This window comes from Cherax quadricarinatus, chromosome 81 (genome assembly GCF_038502225.1).
Source record: "Cherax quadricarinatus isolate ZL_2023a chromosome 81, ASM3850222v1, whole genome shotgun sequence".
Lineage (NCBI taxonomy): Eukaryota > Metazoa > Arthropoda > Malacostraca > Decapoda > Parastacidae > Cherax > Cherax quadricarinatus.
The window spans coordinates 11,764,600-11,788,187 of record NC_091372.1 but is presented as its reverse complement, the minus strand read 5'-3'; the positions used below and the strand labels follow the sequence as shown (position 1 = coordinate 11,788,187).

Below are 23,588 nucleotides of genomic sequence, written 5' to 3'. Positions count from 1 at the left end.
CATAACGGAGATAAAACACCTCAATTACTGGGAGCGCTTGAGGTTCCTGAACCTGTATTCCCTGGAACGCAGGCGGGAGAGATACATGATTATATACACCTGGAAAATCCTAGAGGGACTAGTACCGAACTTGCACAGGAAAATCACTCACTACAAAAGCAAAAGACTTGGCAGACGATGCAACATCCCCCCAATGAAAAGCAGAGGTGTCACTAGCACGTTAAGAGACCATACAATAAGTGTCAGGGGCCCGAGACTGTTCAACTGCCTCCCAGCATACATAAGGGGGATTACCAACAGACCCCTGGCAGTCTTCAAGCTGGCACTGGACAAGCACCTAAAGTCGGTTCCTGATCAGCCGGGCTGTGGCTCGTACGTTGGTTTGCATGCAGCCAGCAGTAACAGCCTGGTTGATCAGGCTCTGATCCACCAGGAGGCCTGATCACAGACTGGGCCACGGGGGCGTTGACCCCCGGAACTCTCTCCAGGTAAACTCCAGGTAAACAATGGCCGATTCCCACCAAGGCAGGGTGGCCCGAAAAAGAAAAACTTTCACCATCATTCACTCCATCACTGTCTTGCCAGAAGGGTGCTTTACACTACAGTTTTTAAACTGCAACATTAACACCCCTCCTTCAGAGTGCAGGCACTGTACTTCCCATCTCCAGGACTCCAGTCCGGCCTGCCGGTTTCCCTGAACCCCTTCATAAATGTTACTTTGCTCACACTCCAACAGCACGTCAAGTATTACAAACCATTTGTCTCCATTCACTCCTATCAAACACGCTCACGCATGCCTGCTGGAAGTCCAAGCCCCTCGCACACAAAACCTCCTTTACTCCCTCCCTCCAACCTTTCCTAGGCCGACCCCTACCCCGCCTTCCTTCCACTACAGACTGATACACTCTTGAAGTCATTCTGTTTTGCTCCATTCTCTCTACATGTCTGAACCACCTCAACAACCCTTCCTCAGCCCTCTGGACAACAGTTTTGGTAATCCCGCACCTCCTCCTAACTTCCAAACTACGAATTCTCTGCATTATATTCACACCACACATTGCCCTCAGACATGACATCTCCACTGCCTCCAGCCTTCTCCTCGCTGCAACATTCATCACCCATGCTTCACACCCATATAAGAGCGTTGGTACAACTATACTCTCATATATTCCCCTCTTTGCCTCCAAGGACAAAGTTCTTTGTCTCCACAGACTCCTAAGTGCACCACTCACCCTTTTCCCCTCATCAATTCTATGATTCACCTCATCTTTCATAGACCCATCCGCTGACACGTCCACTCCCAAATATCTGAATACATTCACCTCCTCCATACTCTCTCCCTCCAATCTGATATCCAATCTTTCATCACCTAATCTTTTTGTTATCCTCATAACCTTACTCTTTCCTGTATTCACTTTTAATTTTCTTCTTTTGCATACCCTACCAAATTCATCCACCAATCTCTGCAACTTCTCTTCAGAATCTCCAAAGAGCACAGTGTCATCAGCAAAGAGCAACTGTGACAACTCCCACTTTATGTGTGATTTTTTATCTTTTAACTCCACGCCTCTTGCCAAGACCCTCGCATTTACTTCTCTTACAACCCCATCTATAAATATATTAAACAACCACCGTGACATCACACATCCTTGTCTAAGGCCTACTTTTACTGGGAAATAATTTCCCTCTTTCCTACATACTCTAACTTGAGCCTCACTATCATCATAAAAACTCTTCACTGCTTTCAGTAACCTACCTCCTATACCATACACCTGCAACATCTGCCACATTGCCCCCTATCCACCCTGTCATACGCCTTTTCCAAATCCATAAATGCCACAAAGACCTCTTTAGCCTTATCTAAATACTGTTCACTTTTATGTTTCACTGTAAACACCTGGTCCACACCCCCTACCTTTCCTAAAGCCTCCTTGTTCATCTGCTATCCTATTCTCCGTCTTACTCTTAATTCTTTCAATAATAACTCTACCATACACTTTACCAGGTATACTCAACAGACTTATCCCCCTATAATTTTTGCACTCTCTTTTGTCCCATTTGCCTTTATACAAAGGAACTATTGAGGCTATATAAAAATAACCGGTTAAAGAAATTCAGATCTTAAATTGTATGTAGTCTTGATCCCTTCAAGTATTTGCATTTATATATGATAAATAAGAGAGAGAATACTGTGACTTGAACAATTCATAACTAACAAATTGAAGATGAAACTAGATTGTGTTTTAATATGTCCTGGACTACCACTAAGTTGCAAATGAGAGAGAGAGAGAAATTTCTCTCTTCTCTTGATTGAGTTCCTCAGAGAAAGAACAAAAAGACATGATACCATGAGTGGACCAATACAGTCTCTCTTCACTTAGCAACGTACTCATTTGCCCACAACTCATGCTTATGATGGCCTCTCTGACTGGCATGCATACCTAAATAATGTATATTAGAGCTGATTTCCTCTATTCTATTTATTACAATATACAGAAACTTTTAGAGAGGGTGTGGTAGGTAAGTTTATGGTGCCAGGCATAAATGATAATGGGAGCCCTTTGATTGAACTTTGTATAGAAAGGGGTTTAGTTATAGGTATTTTAAGAAAAAGAGGATAAATAAGTATACAAGATATGATGTAGGGCAAAATGACAGTAGTTTGTTGGATTATGTATTGGTAGATAAAAGACTGTTGAGTAGACTTCAGGATGTACATGTTTATAGAGGGGCCACAGATATATCAGATCACTTTTTAGTTGTAGCTACACTGAGAGTAAAAGGTAGATGGGATACAAGGAGAATAGAAACATCAGGGAAGAGAGAGGTGAAGGTTTATAAACTAAAAGAGAAGGCAGTTAGGGTAAGATATAAACAGCTGTTGGAGGATAGATGGGCTAATGAGAGCATAGGCAATGGGGTCGAAGAGGTATGGGGTAGGTTTAAAAATGTAGTGTTAGATTGTTCAGCAGAAGTTTGTGGTTACAGGAAAGTGGGTGCGGGAGGGAAGAGGAGCGATTGGTGGAATGATGATGTAAAGAGAATAGTAATCGAGAAAAAGTTAGCAGAAGTGATGCAAGGAGGGAAGAGTATATGGAGAAAAAGAGAGAGGTTAAGAGAGTGGTGAAGCAATGTAAAAAGAGAGCAAATGAGAGAGTGGGTGAGATGTTATCAACAAATTTTGTTGAAAATAAGAGTGAAAATTGGAGTGAGATTAACAAGTTAAGGAAGCCTAGAGAACAAATGGATTTGTCAGTTAAAAATAGGAGAGGAGAGTTATTAAATGGAGAGTTAGAGGTATTGGGAAGATGGAGGGAATATTTTGAGGAATTGTTAAATGTTGATGAAGATAGGGAAGCTGTGATTTCGTGTATAGGGCAAGGAGGAATAACATCTTGTAGGAGTGAGGAAGAGCCAGTTGTGAGTGTGGGGGAAGTTCGTGAGGCAGTAGGTAGAATGAAAGGGGGTAAGGCAGCCGGGATTGATGGGATAAGATAGAAATGTTAAAAGCAGGTGGGGATATAGTTTTGGAGTGGTTGGTGCAATTATTTAATAAATGTATGGAAGAGGGTAAGGTACCTAGGGATTGGCAGAGAGCATGCATAGTTCCTTTTTATAAAGGCAAAGGGGACAAAAGAGAGTGCAAAAATTATAGGGGGAGAAGTTTGTTGAGTGTACCTGGTAAAGTGTATAGTAGAGTTATTATTGAAAGACTTAAGAGTAAGACAGAGAATAGGATAGCAGATGAACAAGGAGGCTTAAGGAAAGGTAGAGGGTGTGTGGACCAGGTGTTTACAGTGAAACACATAAGTGAACAGTATTTAAATAAGGCTAAAGAGGTCTTTGTGGCATTTATGGATTTGGAAAAGGCGTATGACAGGGTGGATAGGGGGGCAATGTGGCAGATGTTGCAGGTGTATGGTGTAGGAGGTAGGTTACTGAAAGCAGTGAAGAGTTTTTACGAGGATAGTGAGGCTCAAGTTAAAGTATGTAGGAAAGAGGGAAATTTTTTCCCAGTAAAAGTAGGCCTTAGACAAGGATGTGTGATGTCACCGTGGTTGTTTAATATATTTATAGATGGGGTTGTAAGAAAAGTAAATGCGAGGGTCTTGGCAAGAGGCGTGGAGTTAAAAGATAAAGAATCACACATAAAGTGGGAGTTGTCACAGTTGCTCTTTGCTGATGACACTGTGCTCTTTGGAGATTCTGAAGAGAAGTTGCAGAGATTGGTGGATGAATTTGGTAGGGTATGCAAAAGAAGAAAATTAAAAGTGAATACAGGAAAGAGTAAGGTTATGAGGATAACAAAAAGATTAGGTGATGGAAGATTGGATATCAGATTGGAGGGAGAGGGTATGGAGGAGGCGAATGTATTCAGATATTTGGGAGTGGACGTGTCAGCGGATGGGTCTATGAAGGATGAGGTGAATCATAGAATTGATGAGGAGAAAAGGGTGAGTGGTGCACTTAGGAGTCGGTGGAGACAAAGAACTTTGTCCTTGGAGGCAAAGAGGGGAATGTATGAGAGTATAGTTTTACCAACGCTCTTATATGGGTGTGAAGCATGGGTGATGAATGTTGCAGCGAGGAGAAGGCTGGAGGCAGTGGAGATGTCATGTCTGAGGGCAATGTGTGGTGTGAATATAATGCAGAGAATTCGTAGTTTGGAAGTTAGGAGGAGGTGCGGGATTACCAAAACTGTTGTCCAGAGGGCTGAGGAAGGGTTGTTGAGGTGGTTCGGACATGTAGAGAGAATGGAGCGAAACAGAATGACTTCAAGAGTGTATCAGTCTGTAGTGGAAGGAAGGTGGGGTAGGGGTCGGCCTAGGAAAGGTTGGAGGGAGGGGGTAAAGGAGGTTTTGTGTGCGAGGGGCTTGGACTTCCAGCAGGCATGCGTGAGCGTGTTTGATAGGAGTGAATGGAGACAAATGGTTTTTAATACTTGACGTGCTGTTGGAGTGTGAACAAAGTAACATTTATGAAGGGGTTCAGGGAAACCGGCAGGCCGGACTGGAGTCCTGGAGATGGGAAGTACAGTGCCTGCACTCTGAAGGAGGGGTGTTAATGTTGCAGTTTAAAAACTGTAGTGTAAAGCACCCTTCTGGCAAGACAGTGATGGAGTGAATGATGGTGAAAGTTTTTCTTTTTCGGGCCACCCTGCCTTGGTGGGAATCGGCCATTATGATAATAAATAAAAAAATACTGTATAAACATTTAAAAATATACCAGGAATGTTATAAATGGTGCAAAGGTGACATTAAAACAATATCATAGATGATTGACAGAAACCCACTACCATTATAGTATGTTCCTCACTTAGTGATGAATTCATTTACCAACTTGGTCTTAGGAATGGAACTCCATCGTTAAGTGAGGAGAGGCTGTACACAAATAACCCGCACATAGGAGAAAGAAACTTATGACGACATGTATCTTTCCTCATTGATTTAATACCTGTACCCAAAGCTCTACTTTATTTCCTGATCGAGCATCTGTTCATGTCTTTTGCCAGGCTCTTCAGGAATGTGGAGAAATTGTTGGCATGACAGGTGATGGTGTGAACGACGTTGTTGCCCTTAAACGTGCAAATATTGGTATCTCCATGGGCAAGATGGGTTCAGCGGTTAGTAAAGAAGCTGCTGATATGATCCTCAATGATGACAATTTCACCACTATATTGTAAGCATTGTATAAGTGATATGAAAGTTGTACTTATCCTCCCTTTTGTTGGATTGAGTCTGATTGCCTTCCATTTTTCCCCCATGCACTGTATGATCCTTGTTCAACACATCTTTTATGAATGAAATGTTATTAATAATTTGTTTTTATAGCATAGTACAGCCAAGTCTTGAATAGTGCAAATTTTGATGTAATGTGAAATAATTAATATTAGTTTTTTCCCAAACTCTTCAAATTGTGTGCAAACCTTGCAAATAATTTGAATAATGTGACCACTCCGCAGGAATCCTTACTGACACTAATCAAGACCTTGCTGTATTACACATTTCAGCGGGTCCTGGATCATTATCAAGTCAGTATTACTGTGCTCTTCTGTAAAGACTATTAGAGAATGAGACTTGATGATGGTTCAAGATGGACTGAAGTGTTTTCTAAGGTTTCCTCTTCAAATTATTGGTTAATAGTGAATTGTTCCAGCTACTGTATTGTCTTATTGTTCCTGTGAGTAATTTTGTCAGATATATATGGAGGGAATATTTTGAGGAATTGTTAAATGTTGATGAAGATAGGGAAGCTGTGATTTCGTGTATAGGACAAGGAGGAATAACATCTTGTAGGAGTGAGGAAGAGCCAGTTGTGAGTGTGGGGGAAGTTCGTGAGGCAGTAGGTAAAATGAAAGGGGGTAAGACAGTGATGGAGTGAATGATGGTGAAAGTTTTTCTTTTTCGGGCCACCCTGCCTTGGTGGGAATCGGCCAGTGTGATGATAAAAAAAAAAAAAATATTTATCATTGCCTAGGTAGTAGGTTGGTAGACAGCAACCGCCCAGGGAGGTACTACCGTCCTGAAAGTGAGTGTAAAACGAAAGCCTGTAATTGTTTTACATGATGGTAGGATTGCTGGCATCCTTTTTTCTGTCTCATGAACATGCAAGATTTCAGGTACATCTTGCTACTTCTACTTACACTTAGGTCACACTACACATACATGTACAAGCATATATATACACACCCCTCTGGGTTTTCTTCTATTTTCTTTCTAGTTCTTATTCTTGTTTATTTCCTCTTATCTCCATGGGGAAGTGGAACAGAATTCTTCCTCCGTAGGCCATGCGTGTTGTAAGAGGCAACTAAAATGTCGGGAGCAAGGGGCTAGTAACCCCTTCTCCCATATAAATTACTAAATTTAAAAGAGAAACTTTCGTTTTTCTTTTTGGGCCACCCTGCCTTGGTGGGATACGGCCGGTGTGTTGAAAGAAAGAAAGATATTTATCATTGTTGCTTTTGGATGTACTGGAGGTCTTCCAACTTTGAAACAAATTATATTCCTCTTGTTTCAGCTTGCAAGTGGAAAACAGTAATACATGTAAAGTGTAAAAGGATTATGTTTCACACATGTTTGTGTTGCTTATCAGCAGTTGTTAAAATTTAATTGGTTGCTAAGGTGTTTTTACCATATTCCTCTGACTTTTTTCAGAATTTTGATTATTGCATCTGTCAGTGAAAATGATCAGTGATATGGATGAGTAATTTAATGGATTCTGACTATAAATTCAGATAATTATACATATTGATATAGAGTTTCAGCATGTGAACACCCCAGTTACAGATTGTTACATAATTGTGGGTCTGAAGTTACAAACATGTGATGTGCAACCATCCTTTATGCTTTTTTCTATACAAAATTAAGTTGCAGGTTATACACCTGAAATGCAGTCTGTGCCTTAGTTGGGGGTCTCCTTTCATTAACTTCTTTCAACGCACCAGCCGTATCCCACTGAGGTGGGGTGGCCCAAAAAGAAAAACAGAAGTTTCTCATTTTACATTTAGTAATATATACAGGAGAAGAGGTTACTAGCCCCTTGCTCCCAGCATTTTAGTTGCCTATTACAACACGCATGGCTTACGGAGGAAGAATTCTGTTCCACTTCCCCATGGAGATAAGAGGAAATAAACAAGAACAAGAACTAGAAAGAAAATAGAAGAAAACCCAGAGGGGTATGTATATATACATGCTTGTACATGTATGTGTAGTGTGACCTAAGTGTAAGTAGAAGTAGCAAGATGTACCTGAAATCTTGCATGTGTATGAGACAGAAAAAAAAAAAAAGACACCAGCAATCCTACCATCATGTAAACAATTACAGGTTTCCGTTTTACACTCACTTGGCAGGACGGTAGTACCTCCCTGGGTGGTTGCTGTCTACCAACCTACTACCTAAGTCCTTTCATTAACTATTTAAAGTAATTATTAAACCAGTTATTAGTGTAGTAATGCGAGGGTTTTGGCAAGAGGCGTGGAGTTAAAAGATAAAGAATCACACACAAAGTGGGAGTTGTCACAGCTGCTCTTTGCTGATGACACTGTGCTCTTGGGAGATTCTGAAGAGAAGTTGCAGAGATTGGTGGATGAATTTGGTAGGGTGTGCAAAAGAAGAAAATTAAAGGTGAATACAGGAAAGAGTAAGGTTATGAGGATAACAAAAAGATTAGGTGATGAAAGATTGAATATCAGATTGGAGGGAGAGAGTATGGAGGAGGTGAACGTATTCAGATATTTGGGAGTGGACGTGTCAGCGGATGGGTCTATGAAAGATGAGGTGAATCATAGAATTGATGAGTGAAAAAGAGTGAGTGGTGCACTTAGGAGTCTGTGGAAACAAAGAACTTTGTCCTTGGAGGCAAAGAGAGGAATGTATGAGAGTATAGTTTTACCAACGCTCTTATATGGGTGTGAAGCGTGGGTGATGAATGTTGCAGCGAGGAGAAGGCTGGAGGCAGTGGAGATGTCATGTCTGAGGGCAATGTGTGGTGTGAATATAATGCAGAGAATTCGTAGTTTGGAAGTTAGGAGGAGGTGCGGGATTACCAAAACTGTTGTCCAGAGGGCTGAGGAAGGGTTGTTGAGGTGGTTCGGACATGTAGAGAGAATGGAGCGAAACAGAATGACTTCAAGAGTGTATCAGTCTGTAGTGGAAGGAAGGCGGGGTAGGGGTCGGCCTAGGAAGGGTTGGAGGGAGGGGGTAAAGGAGGTTTTGTGTGCGAGGGGCTTGGACTTCCAGCAGGCATGCGTGAGCGTGCTTGATAGGAGTGAATGGAGACAAATGGTTTTTAATACTTGACGTGCTGTTGGAGTGTGAGCAAAGTAACATTTATGAAGGGATTCAGGGAAACCGGCAGGCCGGACTTGAGTCCTGGAGATGGGAAGTACAGTGCCTGCACTCTGAAGGAGGGGTGTTAATGTTGCAGTTTAAAAACTGTAGTGTAAAGCACCCTTCTGGCAAGACAGTGATGGAGTGAATGATGGTGAAAGTTTTTCTTTTTCGGGCCACCCTGCCTTGGTGGGAATCGGCCGGTGTGATAATAAAAAAAAAAAAAAAGAATTGTATTGATGAAATGTCTTGTATGAATATTGAGTTATTCACTGACTTTGAGCAGTGCATTCAATTAACCCATGCTCAATATTACAGAAATAATGTGAATATTTTTGGGGTGGAGATAGGTTCAGTTTTGAACTGTAGTATCAGCTTGCCTCTGGCAAGATAATGATGGAGCAAGTTATGATGAAAGTGTGTCTTCTTTTTTCAGGTCAACCTTCATCTGTGGTAGATAGCCAGTCTGTTAAAAAAAACAAATATTTTTTATCTAACTAGAAACTCTTCTCAGGCTCAGGGGAGGCTTTCTAACAAGACCAAAATTATTCATGTTATAATATTTCTGTACTGTTAAATGAGTTATTCATATGAATGTGTGTACACTGTGTCTATAAAATGGCATTTTTTTCAGATCTGCAATTGAGGAGGGAAAATGTATTTTTCACAATATTTCAAACTTTGTGCAATTCCAAGTGAGCACTAGCCTAGTTGCTCTCAGTCTTATTGCACTTTCTACACTCTTTGGCCTACCCAGTCCCCTCAACCCCATGCAGGTTAGAAGTAACTTCTTAAGCATGTAAACAGTTAATTACAAGCATAAAGAATATTTATCCATGAACATACTGTGTTTTTTTTATTTTTCTTTTTTATTATCACACTGGCTGATTCCCACCAAGGCAGGGTGTCATCTTATAACTTGTCAGCTATACTGTATTTTCTATACAGTATGTGGTGTTATCTTATAACTTGTTAGCCATACTGTATATACAGCATATGTATCAAAACTTGCCAGCTATACTGTATTTATATACAGCATGTAAATCTTCGTATAACTTGTCGGGCTATTAATGACGTACTGTTTCTCGTGCATTATAGATCCTGCTGATTAATGTAATAATGGATGGACCTCCAGCACTCACTCTGGGTATGGAGCCTATTGATGATGATGTTAAAGTTCAACCTCCCCGAGATACGACCAAAGATCTGATAACAAAGAAACTCATCAAGAACTGTGTGATATCAGCTTCAGTTATAATTTGTGGAACCTTGTGGGTCTTCAGGTAGGTTATGAAGAATATTAGATTTTGGCACTGCAGATTATGTCATGAAAAAATTAACCACTTAAATATTAACATTATTATATATTATATTCATTCTCCATGGGGAAGTGGAACAGAATTCTTCCTCCGTAAGCCATGCGTGTTGTAAGAGGCGACTAAAATGCCGGGAGCAAGGGGCTAGTAACCCCTTCTCCTGTATAAATTACTAAATTTAAAAAAGAGAAACTTTTGTTTTTCTTTTTGGGCCACCCTGCCTTGGTGGGATATGGCCGGTTTGTTGAAAAAAGAAAGAAAATATTATGTTCATTGATAAGTGCTAAACCTCTAGGGGTCGTACTGATGAAATATTACTGGAACTGAAATATTGGTGTTTCATGTATTGACGTGTTTGTTTTTAGGAACTGATTGTTTCCCATTTCCTAGGTGCTCTGTAACCCCTGCAGGCTCAGAGCTTCCTCTGATATATAATACTGATTGTAGAATGTGCTGTTTATAAAGAAATGTAAAGTACTATTAGCATGAGTTTGGTGTTCTTTGGGCAAGGGCCTTAGATTCAGACGAAATCGCAATTGCCTTAGAGATGACAGGTGTTGTTTCACTTCCTAAAGGGAGCAGCAGAAAGTGACAAAAAACTATAAATCAGTAGCATTGGCATCACATACAAAAGTCTGAAAGTGCATCGAGATATCATATTGCTGATTTTATGGAGAAACCTGCAAGTCGTGATTATAGAGCTGGAAGGTCATCCCTAGCACAATTATTAGATCAGTGATAAAATTTCAGAGGCCTTGGAAGATAATCTAGTCTCAGTAAAATGAAAGGCACGGTCTTAACACTATTATTGTTTCTCATCCTCAAAGCAGACATAGATCAAAATACTGGCACCATTTTATATTATCTTCTTTTGGACAATATGAAAATGACTATGAAAGTCATGTCAGTGAAAGATGGAAAAATACAAATCGATATCCATAAAGTTGTTCAATAAGCAAATAAAAGTAACATGATGATTAATTGTGGCAAATTTCAACTGCTCATGTATAAAAAGGCTGAAGAACAAAATGAACATTGAATACAGAATGCGGGAAGACCATCTCGTAGAACATAAAAAACAGGTGAAAGTCTTAAGAATAATAATGTCAGATCTGTCATTCAGAGAACAAGTAATGCAAATGCAGCATTTGCAAGGAAAATGGCAGAGCAGATTATGATAGCCTTCAAAATAAGATATAGTGGTATTAGAATGATGGTACTGTACAGTACTTTTCATATCAACTCTGTACACTTGCTTCTAATGGTATTCTAGTCGTAGCACCTTTCACACTGGACAAGGTACAGAGATCCTACTGTCCTCATAGAATCGGTAAATCTCTAATTTACTGGGAATCCCTCAGAGCATGATTAAAAAGAAAATGAGGTCATTAGGTCACAGTTAACTATTATAGATATATACCTGTAGAAAGAGGTGGTTTAAAAATTTATTACTCTTATATGCTATACTGTAATATATTTCTCAATTTTGTATTCTTAATTTTGTTAGGCAATAATTTCTCCTCTCTCCACAGATCTGAAATGAGTGATGGTGTTGTGACTGCAAGGGATACAACCATGACATTCGCTTGTTTTGTGATGTATGACATGTTCAATGCCATGTCTTGCCGTTCAGAGTCCAAATCAGTATTGGAGATAGGTATCACTTCCAATTGGTACCTATTTGTTGCTCTTACCGCTACAATTGTTTGTCTACTTGGTGTTGTGTACTTACCCTTTCTCCAGTGGGTGTTCCAGACAGAAGGCATCCACATCTCAGACTGGATACATCTTTTATGTCTCACCTCTACAGTCCTCCTTGTCTCGGAATTTCGAAAGTTCCTCGACCGTCGCCACGAATACTCTGCTGCAGTTTTTTCAAGCAAGAGATTTTGGTCATCAAAGAAATCTTCAAAATCATCATCATGGGTGGATGAAGTGTAAATTTTCATTTATGTAAAATTGTATGTATGAATGTTGAATGTGAGCATGTGTATAATGTACAGAAATTGTCCTTATTTAAGGATGAGTTGCATTTGAGTAGAATTTTTGTATCATTTTTAAAACTACAAGAAAACAAAATGTGAACTTCTGTGCCTCTGTCTCCCATCAGTTTTTTTAAGCATTTTATACAAGGGTGCAATATTTCCATCATAGGTTTTTTTCATTGTATTAAACCTGCAGGTATCTCAATTTGTAATTTTAGTGCTAATATATTCTTCCTCATTTGGTTTATTTTTTTACTTTTGACAGGATTGAAAAAGTACTAAATAAAACTGATCAGTTCAAATTATAAATATTTACCTATTTGTATAATATAAAGTTGCCATAATAAGCTCTTGCTCAAGGGTACCTACTGTAAGGTTTTAGCCATTATTGGAAGTCATTGAAGATTGTCAGCATTTCCTCCATATTGTATCTTGCTCTCATGCATGCATAAAAGGCAAACTAAATACTACATTAGCTCTTCTTTGATGCACTACCTGTAGAATTTTCACACATAAGTCAAATGGTTTTGTAAAGTAAAAGGACACAAGTGCAACTAATGTGACATTTTATTGTGGCAACGTTTCGCTCTCCAGGAGCTTTGTCGAGCCGATACCGGCTTGACAAAGTTCCTGGAGAGCGAAACGTTGCCACAATAAAATGTCACATTAGTTGCACTTGTGTCCTTTTACTTTACATATTGTCGGTAATTCTACCAACATTATTACAATCATATGGTTTTTTTGTCTTGAGGTCAAATTCTACAGATATTCATAATTTAAATCTTAGATGTTGCTTATTGTTCAGTGATGCCCTTTTGGTTAATAGCAGTGCAGGCAATTTTTATCAGCAGTGTCGAGAAATTTTTATAATTTTTATAAACAGTTATAGAAGATGACTCAAATGTACTATGATGCTGATATAGTTTTGAGAATGTTTAACCTGTGTTACTCTTCCCTAATAAACGGAGTGGATCATATGTCCCATAATGTGGATACGATTTGCTTATTTGACTGTATTTTTACATTAAACTTTTATTGTAATACATGTGGTTTTTCTCAACAGAAAAACCTGTATTGCTTGACTATGATAAAATTGCAGGATTTCGGCATTTACAGTGTGACCTAGTTTCATGAATAAAATATTTTCCAGTAACATGCATATATTTTTAATGTTGCACATACTGTAACAGATTTCCACCATGACTCCAGTGCTGAGTTCAGTTCTGATTTATTTTCTGTTCTTACTGTATCCCCAACACTGAGTCACCTCACTCAGGTGACAGGAGCAGAGTGACCTGAACGAGAATCCAGTAATGTATGCTTCTGTAGATGAATGGTTCAGAGAACCGACATGTTGATAAATTAGACACATGTGCAACTCTTGGGTATCTTTATTGAGGAAACGTTTCCTCAATAAAGATACCCAAGAGTTGCACATGTGTCTAATTTATCAATGTATGCTTCTAAGGTAAGCACATTTTTTTTCTTGCATCAAAATTGGGTATGACATTCAGCCTATGACCTATAACAAAATATGAATGTGGTTTAAATTGTGTTGCTGTAATTTAGAATCCCAACTGCAATATCCCCATTCCAACTTCAGAGTGCAGGCATTGTCATATTTATTTCCAGGACCTGAGTCCTGCTAACTGGTTTCCCCAAATCCTTTCAAAAATCTTACCTTGCTCACACTCCAACAGTGTGTCCATTAAAAACTGCTCATCGCCACTCATTCCTAACAGGCTTACAAAAGCCTGCTCGATTCATAAGTCCTTAAAATTTAATCACCACTATCCCTCTGCAGTGCTGTATATCCCTTACGGGTTTAGCACTTAATTGTGATTATAATAATCTATCCAACCATATTTGAGATGACCCCTACCATTCTTACCTCTTGCCCCAAATATATCTCCTCTATCATCTTGTCCCTCTCCAGTCTTTCTACATGCATAAACCACCACAACAAGCCCTCTGAAATGAATTGTTGATAACCTAAACCCGCCTTTTAATTTATACGCTCTGAATTCTTTGCACAATACAACATTCATGCCACACGCTGCATTCGTACGTGACCACTTTATTTATATCTGTATTACAGCGCTGTATGAGACCTATGGGTTTAGTGCTAAGTTATGATTACAATATTTTTTTTTTTTTTTTTTTCAACAAGTCGGTCGTCTCCCACCGAGGCAGGGTGACCCAAAAAAGAAAGAAAATCCCCAAAAAGAAAATACTTTCATCATCATTCAACACTTTCACCACACTCACACATTATCACTGCTTTTGCAGAGGTGCTCAGAATACAACAGTTTAGAAGCATACACATATAAAGATACACAACATATCCCTCCAAACTGCCAATATCCCAAACCCCTCCTTTAAAGTGCAGGCATTGTACTTCCCATTTCCAGGACTCAAGTCCGACTATAAGAAAATAACCGGTTTCCCTGAATCCCTTCACTAAATATTACCCTGCTCACACTCCAACAGATCGTCAGGTCCCAAGTATCATTCGTCTCCATTCACTCCTATCTAACACGCCCATGCACGCTTTCTGGAAGTCCAAGCCCCTCGCCCACAAAACCTCCTTTACCCCCTCTTTCCAACCCTTGCGAGGACGACCCCTACCCCTCTTTCCTTTCCCTATAGATTTATATGCTTTCCATGTCATTCTACTTTGATCCATTCTCTCTAAATGACCAAACCACCTCAACAACCCCTCTTCTGCCCTCTGACTAATGCTTTTATTAACTCCACACCTTCTCCTAATTTCCACACTCCGAATTTTCTGCATAATATTTACACCACACATTGCCCTTAGACAGGACATCTCCACTGCCTCCAACCGTCTCCTCGCTGCTGCAGTTACCACCCAAGCTTCACATCCATATAAGAGTGTTGGTACTACTATACTTTCATACATTCCCTTCTTTGCCTCCATAGATAACGTTTTTTGACTCCACATATACCTCAACGCACAATATATCTGTATTAAATAAGGTGGGAGATTGCCATTGTTAAAAAATAAAATGCAGATATAAGCAAACATCTGTATTTATATCTGGAATTTTTATCCGTATGTAGATTTAAATGCGCACACATTCAAATATAAATAATAAATATAAATAAATGCGTGAGCGTGTTAGATAGGAGTGAATGGTACTTGGGACCTGACGATCTGTTGGAGTGTGAGCAGGGTAATATTTAGTGAAGGGATTCAGGGAAACCGGTTATTTTCATATAGTCGGACTTGAGTCCTGGAAATGGGAAGTACAATGCCTGCACTTTAAAGGAGGGGTTTGGGATATTGGCAGTTTGGAGGGATATGTTGTGTATCTTTATATGTGTATGCTTCTAAACTGTTGTATTCTGAGCACCTCTGCAAAAAAGTGATAATGTGTGAGTGTGGTGAAAGTGTTGAATGATGATGAAAGTATTTTCTTTTTGGGGATTTTCTTTCTTTTTTGGGTCACCCTGCCTCGGTGGGAGATGGCCGACTTGTTAAAAAAAAAAAAAAATGTATTAAACAGATATGTAAATGCAGATATAGATAAAGTTTGGCACGAGATCACTAAGTTGGATTTAACAGTTAAAAACGAAAGAGGGCCGTCATTAGATCAGAGGCAGAAGGAATATTTTGGGGAAGTATTGAATGTCGATGGAGAGGAAGGCAGTGATTGCTTTCATTGGGCGAGGGAAGTTAACACATTTGAGGAGTGAGGACAGCACTTCATAACCCTTGTGGGTTAGTTCCCCTCAAGGAAGGTTCCTTGATGTTGGTGAGGGGCTCTTGATTTAGGGAATTGCATCTGTGCTCCAGTTATCCAAATTAAGCCAGAATGCCTTCCACATCCCCCCCAGGCGCTGTATAATCCTCCGGGTTTAGCGCTTCCCCCTTGATTATAATAATAATGTGGGTTAGTTCTCATTGTAATAATGAGGAGTGAGGAAGACCCAGGTGTGAGTGTGGGGGAGGTGAGGCAGCAGGTACAATGAAAGGGAGTAGAGCAGCTAGGATAGAAGGGATTAAGACAGAAATGCTAAAATTAGGTGGGGATATAGTTTTGGAGTGGTTGATGCATTTGTTCAGTACATGCATGAAAGGGGAGTGGAGATAGCATGTATTTTTTATTATATGAGCAGAAAACATTCCCCTGAACGAATCTGCTTGGACTTCCTACACATTTTTGCAACATTGCAAGCTCCTGATGAAGTGTTGATTACAATGTGAAAGGCCTAGAGCTATCATTCAACTCTCTTGTGGTGGTTATATTTTCTTTATTGTGTGTGTGCCCCCTCAAGGAATCTGTGCTCCAGTTCCCAGAATTAAGCCTGAATACCTTCCATTCTCCCCTCCCCCACCCCACAAGTGCTGTATACTCCAACGGGTTTAGCGCTTGCACATGATTATAATACTAATAATATTGTGTGAAAAATGTAACATTCGTATTGTCATTAATAACTAATACTACCATTAAAGAGCTGTATGACCCTTGTGGGTTTAGCACTTAGCTATGTAGCATAATTATTTTTAGATGCTATAAAATCATTTACATCCTTGATCCAGTCGATGTCCGAATCTGTTCATCCAACTTCATTTTAAATTCCACATTTTTTACTCCAACTCCCCTCAAGGAAGGTTCCTTGATGTTGGTGAGGGGCTCTTGATTTAGGGAATTGGATCTGTGCTCCAGTTCCCCGAATTTGAATGCCTAGTCGATATTTTAATTATGATTTAATTCTTAGTTTCTTGTAGGGAGAAAACAGATAGTTTATGGAGCTAGGAGCACATATTACGTAATTAAACCCCTCAAGGAAGGTTCCTTGATGTTGGTGAGGGGTTCTTGACTTAGGGAATTGGATCTGTGCTCCAGTTCCCCGAATTAAGCCTGAATGCCTTCCATAAGGAAGCCACAAGATAGGATTCGGAGTGAGCGACCAGAGGCGGGAAGGCTGACCGAACATACTTCAGGTCAGTCTTTTATCTCGCTATTTAACCTGTTTTAAGTGTTCTAATCGCACTTTTCTCACTATACAATATTGAAATATTATATGGAGAAACACCACCGCCAGAGGAGTAGCCGAGGAACTCAATATTTAGCACCAGAGAACCAAATCTGTCTTATTTACCGGAGGTGTTGCGACATTGGTTCCGAAAATCGACAAAGAATTAGATACTTGTGCAGTGTTTGGGAATATTTATTGTGGGAACGTTTCGCCAGTCAGTGGCTTTTTCAGTCGGATGTTTCGCCAGTCAGTGGCTTTTTCAGTCTGATGTTTCGCCAGTCAGTGGCTTTTTCAGTGATGTTTCGCCAGTCAGTGGCTTTTTCAGTCTGATGTTTCGCCAGTCAGTGGCTTCTTCAGTCTGATGTTTCGCCAGTCAGTGGCTTTTTCAGTCTGATGTTTCGCCAGTCAGTGACTTCTCCAGTCTTATGTTTCGCCAGTCAGTGACTTTTTCAGTTTGATGTTTCGCCAGTCAGTGGCTTCTGCAGTCTGATGTTTCGCCAGTCAGTGACTTCTTCAGTCTGATGTTTCGCCAGTCAGTGACTTTTTCAGTCTGATGTTTCGCCAGTCAGTGGCTTTTTCAGTCTGATGTTTCGCCAGTCAGTGGCTTCTTCAGTCTGATGTTTCGCCAGTCAGTAGCTTATTCAGTGATGTTTCGCCAGTCAGTGGCTTCTGCAGTCTGATGTTTCGCCAGTCAGTGGCTTCTGCAGTCTGATGTTTCGCCAGTCAGTGGCTTCTGCAGTCTGATGTTTCACCAGTCAGTGACTTCTTCAGTCTGATGTTTCGCCAGTCAGTGACTTTTTCAGTCTGATGTTTCGCCAGTCAGTGGCTTTTTCAGTCTGATGTTTCGCCAGTCAGTGACTTTTTTAGTCTGATGTTTCGCCAGTCAGTGGCTTCTGCAGTCTGATGTTTCGCCAGTCAGTGGCTTCTTCAGTCTGATGTTTCGCCAGACAGTGACTTCTTCAGTCTGATGTTTCGCCAGTCAGTGGCTTCTTCAGTCTGATGTTTCGCCAGTCAGTGGCTTCTTCAGTCTGATGTTTCGCCAGTCAGTGACTTTTTCAGTCTGATGTTTCGCCAGTCAGTGGCTTCTGCAGTCTGATGTTTCGCCAGTCAGTGGCTTCTGTAGTCTGATTTTTCGCCAGTCAGTGGCTTCTTCAGTCTGATGTTTCGCCAGTCAGTGACTTCTTCAGTCTGATGTTTCGCCAGTCAGTGACTTTTTCAGTCTGATGTTTCGCCAGTCAGTGGCTTTTTCAGTCTGATGTTTTGCCACTCAGTGACTTTTTTTAGTCTGATGTTTCGCCAGTCAGTGGCTTCTACAGTCTGATGTTTCGCCAGTCAGTGACTTTTTCAGTCTGATGTTTCGCCAGTCAGTGGCTTCTTCAGTCTGATGTTTCGCCAGACAGTGACTTCTTCAGTCTGATGTTTCGCCAGTCAGTGGCTTCTTCAGTCTGATGTTTCGCCAGTCAGTGGCTTCTTCAGTCTGATGTTTCGCAAGTCAGTGGCTTCTTCAGTCTGATGTTTCGCCAGTCAGTGGCTTCTTCAGTCTGATGTTTCGCCAGTCAGTGGCTTCTTCAGTCTGATGTTTCGCCAGTCAGTGGCTTCTTCAGTCTGATGTTTTGCCAGTCAGTGGCTTCTTCAGTCTGATGTTTCGCCAGTCAGTGGCTTCTTCAGTCTGATGTTTCGCCAGTCAGTGACTTCTTCAGTCTGATGTTTCGCCAGTCAGTGGCTTCTGCAGTCTGATGATTCGCCAGTCAGTGGCTTCTGCAGTCTGATGTTTCGCCAGTCAGTGGCTTCTGCAGTCTGATGTTTCGCCAGTCAGTGACTTCTTCAGTCTGATGTTTCGCCAATCAGTGACTTTTTCAGTCTGATGTTTCGCCAGTCAGTGGCTTTTTCAGTCTGATGTTTCGCCAGTCAGTGACTTTTTCAGTCTGATGTTTCGCCAGTCAGTGGCTTCTTCAGTCTGATGTTTCGCCAGTCAGTGGCTTCTTCAGTCTGATGTTTCGCCAGTCAGTGGCTTCTTCAGTCTGATGTTTCGCCAGTCAGTGGCTTCTTCAGTCTGATGTTTCGCCAGTCAGTGGCTTCTTTAGTCTGATGTTTCGCCAGTCAGTGGCTTCTTCAGTCTGATGTTTCGCCAGTCAGTGGCTTCTTCAGTCTGATGTTTCGCCAGTCAGTGGCTTCTTTAGTCTGATGTTTCGCCAGTCAGTGGCTTCTTCAGTCTGATGTTTCGTCAGACAGTGACTTCTTCAGTCTGATGTTTCGCCAGTCAGTGGCTTCTTCAGTCTGATGTTTCGCCAGTCAGTGGCTTCTTCAGTCTGATGTTTCGTCAGACAGTGACTTCTTCAGTCTGATGTTTCGCCAGTCAGTGGCTTCTTCAGTCTGATGTTTCGCCAGTCAGTGGCTTCTTCAGTCTGATGTTTCGCCAGTCAGTGGCTTCTTCAGTCTGATGTTTCGCCAGTCAGTGGCTTCTTTAGTCTGATGTTTCGCCAGTCAGTGACTTCTTCAGTCTGATGTTTCGCAAGTCAGTGGCTTCTTCAGTCTGATGCAGACAAAGGTGGAAGATTAGGAGGTGTTTGAGGTAATTAGTCCAACACAGCAAGATGATGGACTCAACATAGCAAGATGATGGACTCAACATAGCAAGATTGATGGACTCAACATAGCAAGATTGATGGACTCAACATAGCAAGATGATGGACTCAACATAGCAAGATTGATGGACTCAACATAGCAAGATGATGGACTCAACATAGCAAGATTGATGGACTCAACATAGCAAGATTGATGGACTCAACACAGCAAGATTGATGGACTCAACATAGCAAGATTGATGGACTCAACATAGCAAGATTGATGGACTCAACATAGCAAGATTGATGGACTCAACATAGCAAGATTGATGGACTCAACATAGCAAGATGATGGACTCAACATAGCAAGATTGATGGACTCAACATAGCAAGATTGATGGACTCAACACAAGATGATGGACTCAACATAGCAAGATTGATGGACTCAAGAAGATTGATGGACTCAGCATAGCAAGATTGATGGACTCAACATAGCAAGATTGATGGACTCAGCATAGCAAGATTGATGGACTCAACATAGCAAGATTGATGGACTCAACATAGCAAGATTGATGGACTCAACATAGCAAGATTGATGGACTCAACATAGCAAGATTGATGGACTCAACATAGCAAGATTGATGGAATCAAGATTGATGGACACATAGCAAGATTGATGGACTCAACATAGCAAGATTGATGGACTCAACATAGCAAGATTGATGGACTCAACATAGCAAGATATGCAAGATTGATGGACTCAACATAGCAAGATTGATGGACTCAACATAGCAAGATTGATGGACTCAACATAGCAAGATTGATGGACTCAACATAGCAAGATTGATGGACTCAACATAGCAAGATTGATGGACTCAACATAGCAAGATTGATGGACTCAACATAGCAAGATTGATGGACTCAACATAGCAAGATTGATGGACTCAACATAGCAAGATTGATGGACTCAACATAGCAAGATTGATGGACTCAACATAGCAAGATTGATGGACTCAACATAGCAAGATTGATGGACTCAACATAGCAAGATTGATGGACTCAACATAGCAAGATTGATGGACTCAACATAGCAAGATTGATGGACTCAACACAGCAAGATTGATGGACTCAACATAGCAAGATTGATGGACTCAACATAGCAAGATTGATGGACTCAACACAGCAAGATTGATGGACTCAACAGCAAGATTGATGGACTCAACATAGCAAGATTGATGGACTCAACATAGCAAGATTGATGGACTCAACATAGCAAGATTGATGGACTCAACATAGCAAGATTGATGGACTCAACATAGCAAGATTGATGGACTCAACATAGCAAGATTGATGGACTCAACACAGCAAGATTGATGGACTCAGCATAGCAAGATTGATGGACTCAACATAGCAAGATTGATGGACTCAACATAGCAAGATTGATGGACTCAACATAGCAAGATTGATGGACTCAACATAGCAAGATTGATGGACTCAACATAGCAAGATTGATGGACTCAACATAGCAAGATTGATGGACTCAACATAGCAAGATTGATGGACTCAACATAGCAAGATTGATGGACTCAACATAGCAAGATTGATGGAATCAACACAGCAAGATTGATGGACTCAATATAGCAAGATTGATGGACTCAACACAGCAAGATTGATGGACTCAACATAGCAAGATTGATGGACTCAACATAGCAAGATTGATGGACTCAACATAGCAAGATTGATGGACTCAACATAGCAAGATTGATGGACTCAACATAGCAAGATTGATGGACTCAACATAGCAAGATTGATGGACTCAACATAGCAAGATTGATGGACTCAACATAGCAAGATTGATGGACTCAACATAGCAAGATTGATGGACTCAACATAGCAAGATTGATGGACTCAACATAGCAAGATTGATGGACTCAACATAGCAAGATTGATGGACTCAACATAGCAAGATTGATGGACTCAACATAGCAAGATTGATGGACTCAACATAGCAAGATTGATGGACTCAACATAGCAAGATTGATGGACTCAACATAGCAAGATTGATGGACTCAACATAGCAAGATTGATGGACTCAACATAGCAAGATTGATGGACTCAACATAGCAAGATTGATGGACTCAACATAGCAAGATTGATGGACTCAACATAGCAAGATTGATGGACTCAACATAGCAAGATTGATGGACTCAACATAGCAAGATTGATGGACTCAACATAGCAAGATTGATGGACTCAACATAGCAAGATTGATGGACTCAACATAGCAAGATTGATGGACTCAACATAGCAAGATTGATGGACTCAACATAGCAAGATTGATGGACTCAACACAGCAAGATTGATGGACTCAGCATAGCAAGATTGATGGACTCAACATAGCAAGATTGATGGACTCAACATAGCAAGATTGATGGACTCAACATAGCAAGATTGATGGACTCAACATAGCAAGATTGATGGACTCAACATAGCAAGATTGATGGACTCAACATAGCAAGATTGATGGACTCAACACAGCAAGATTGATGGACTCAGCATAGCAAGATTGATGGACTCAACATAGCAAGATTGATGGACTCAACATAGCAAGATTGATGGACTCAACATAGCAAGATTGATGGACTCAACATAGCAAGATTGATGGACTCAACATAGCAAGATTGATGGACTCAACATAGCAAGATTGATGGACTCAACATAGCAAGATTGATGGACTCAACATAGCAAGATTGATGGACTCAACATAGCAAGATTGATGGACTCAACACAGCAAGATTGATGGACTCAGCATAGCAAGATTGATGGACTCAACATAGCAAGATTGATGGACTCAACATAGCAAGATTGATGGACTCAACATAGCAAGATTGATGGACTCAACATAGCAAGATTGATGGACTCAACATAGCAAGATTGATGGACTCAACATAGCAAGATTGATGGACTCAACATAGCAAGATTGATGGACTCAACACAGCAAGATTGATGGACTCAGCATAGCAAGATTGATGGACTCAACATAGCAAGATTGATGGACTCAACATAGCAAGATTGATGGACTCAACATAGCAAGATTGATGGACTCAACACAGCAAGATTGATGGACTCAGCATAGCAAGATTGATGGACTCAACACGGCAAGATTGATGGACTCAACATAGCAAGATTGATGGAATCAACACAGCAAGATTGATGGACTCAATATAGCAAGATTGATGGACTCAATATAGCAAGATTGATGGACTCAACATAGCAAGATTGATGGACTCAACACGGCAAGATTGATGGACTCAACACAGCAAGATTGATGGAATCAACACAGCAAGATTGATGGACTCAATATAGCAAGATTGATGGACTCAATATAGCAAGATTGATGGACTCAACATAGCAAGATTGATGGACTCAACACAGCAAGATTGATGGACTCAACAGCAAGATTGATGGACTCAACATAGCAAGATTGATGGACTCAATATAGCAAGATTGATGGACTCAACACAGCAAGATTGATGGACTCACAGCTCAAAATTGATGGACTCAACACAGCAAGATTGATGGACTCAACACAGCAAGATTGATGGACTCAACATAGCAAGATTGATGGACTCAACATAGCAAGATTGATGGACTCAACACAGCAAGATTGATGGACTCAACACAGCAAGATTGATGGACTCAACATAGCAAGATTGATGGACTCAACATAGCAAGATTGATGGACTCAACATAGCAAGATTGATGGACTCAACACAGCTCAAAATTGATGGACTCAACACAGCAAGATTGATGGACTCAACACAGCTCAAAATTGATGGACTCAACACAGCAAGACTGATGGACTCAACACATTTTCTCCAGGCTGA

General features: G+C 40.6%; 1 protein-coding gene across 7 annotated transcripts in view; it reads left to right on the top strand.

The window, feature by feature from the left end:
- Window positions 1–13,283, top strand: part of SPoCk (secretory pathway calcium atpase) — a 60,079-nt gene extending 46,796 nt beyond the window's left edge. For all 7 annotated transcript variants that reach the window (XM_053792539.2, XM_053792537.2, XM_053792533.2 and 4 more), the window contains 4 exons: window positions 5,513–5,679; window positions 9,464–9,605; window positions 9,928–10,112; window positions 11,678–13,283. In XM_053792539.2, the coding sequence (XP_053648514.1) occupies window positions 5,513–5,679; window positions 9,464–9,605; window positions 9,928–10,112; window positions 11,678–12,086 (903 nt within the window). In that variant the 3' untranslated portion in view covers window positions 12,087–13,283. The remainder of the gene's footprint in view (window positions 1–5,512; window positions 5,680–9,463; window positions 9,606–9,927; window positions 10,113–11,677) is intronic.
- Window positions 13,284–23,588: the final 10,305 nt, after the last annotated feature.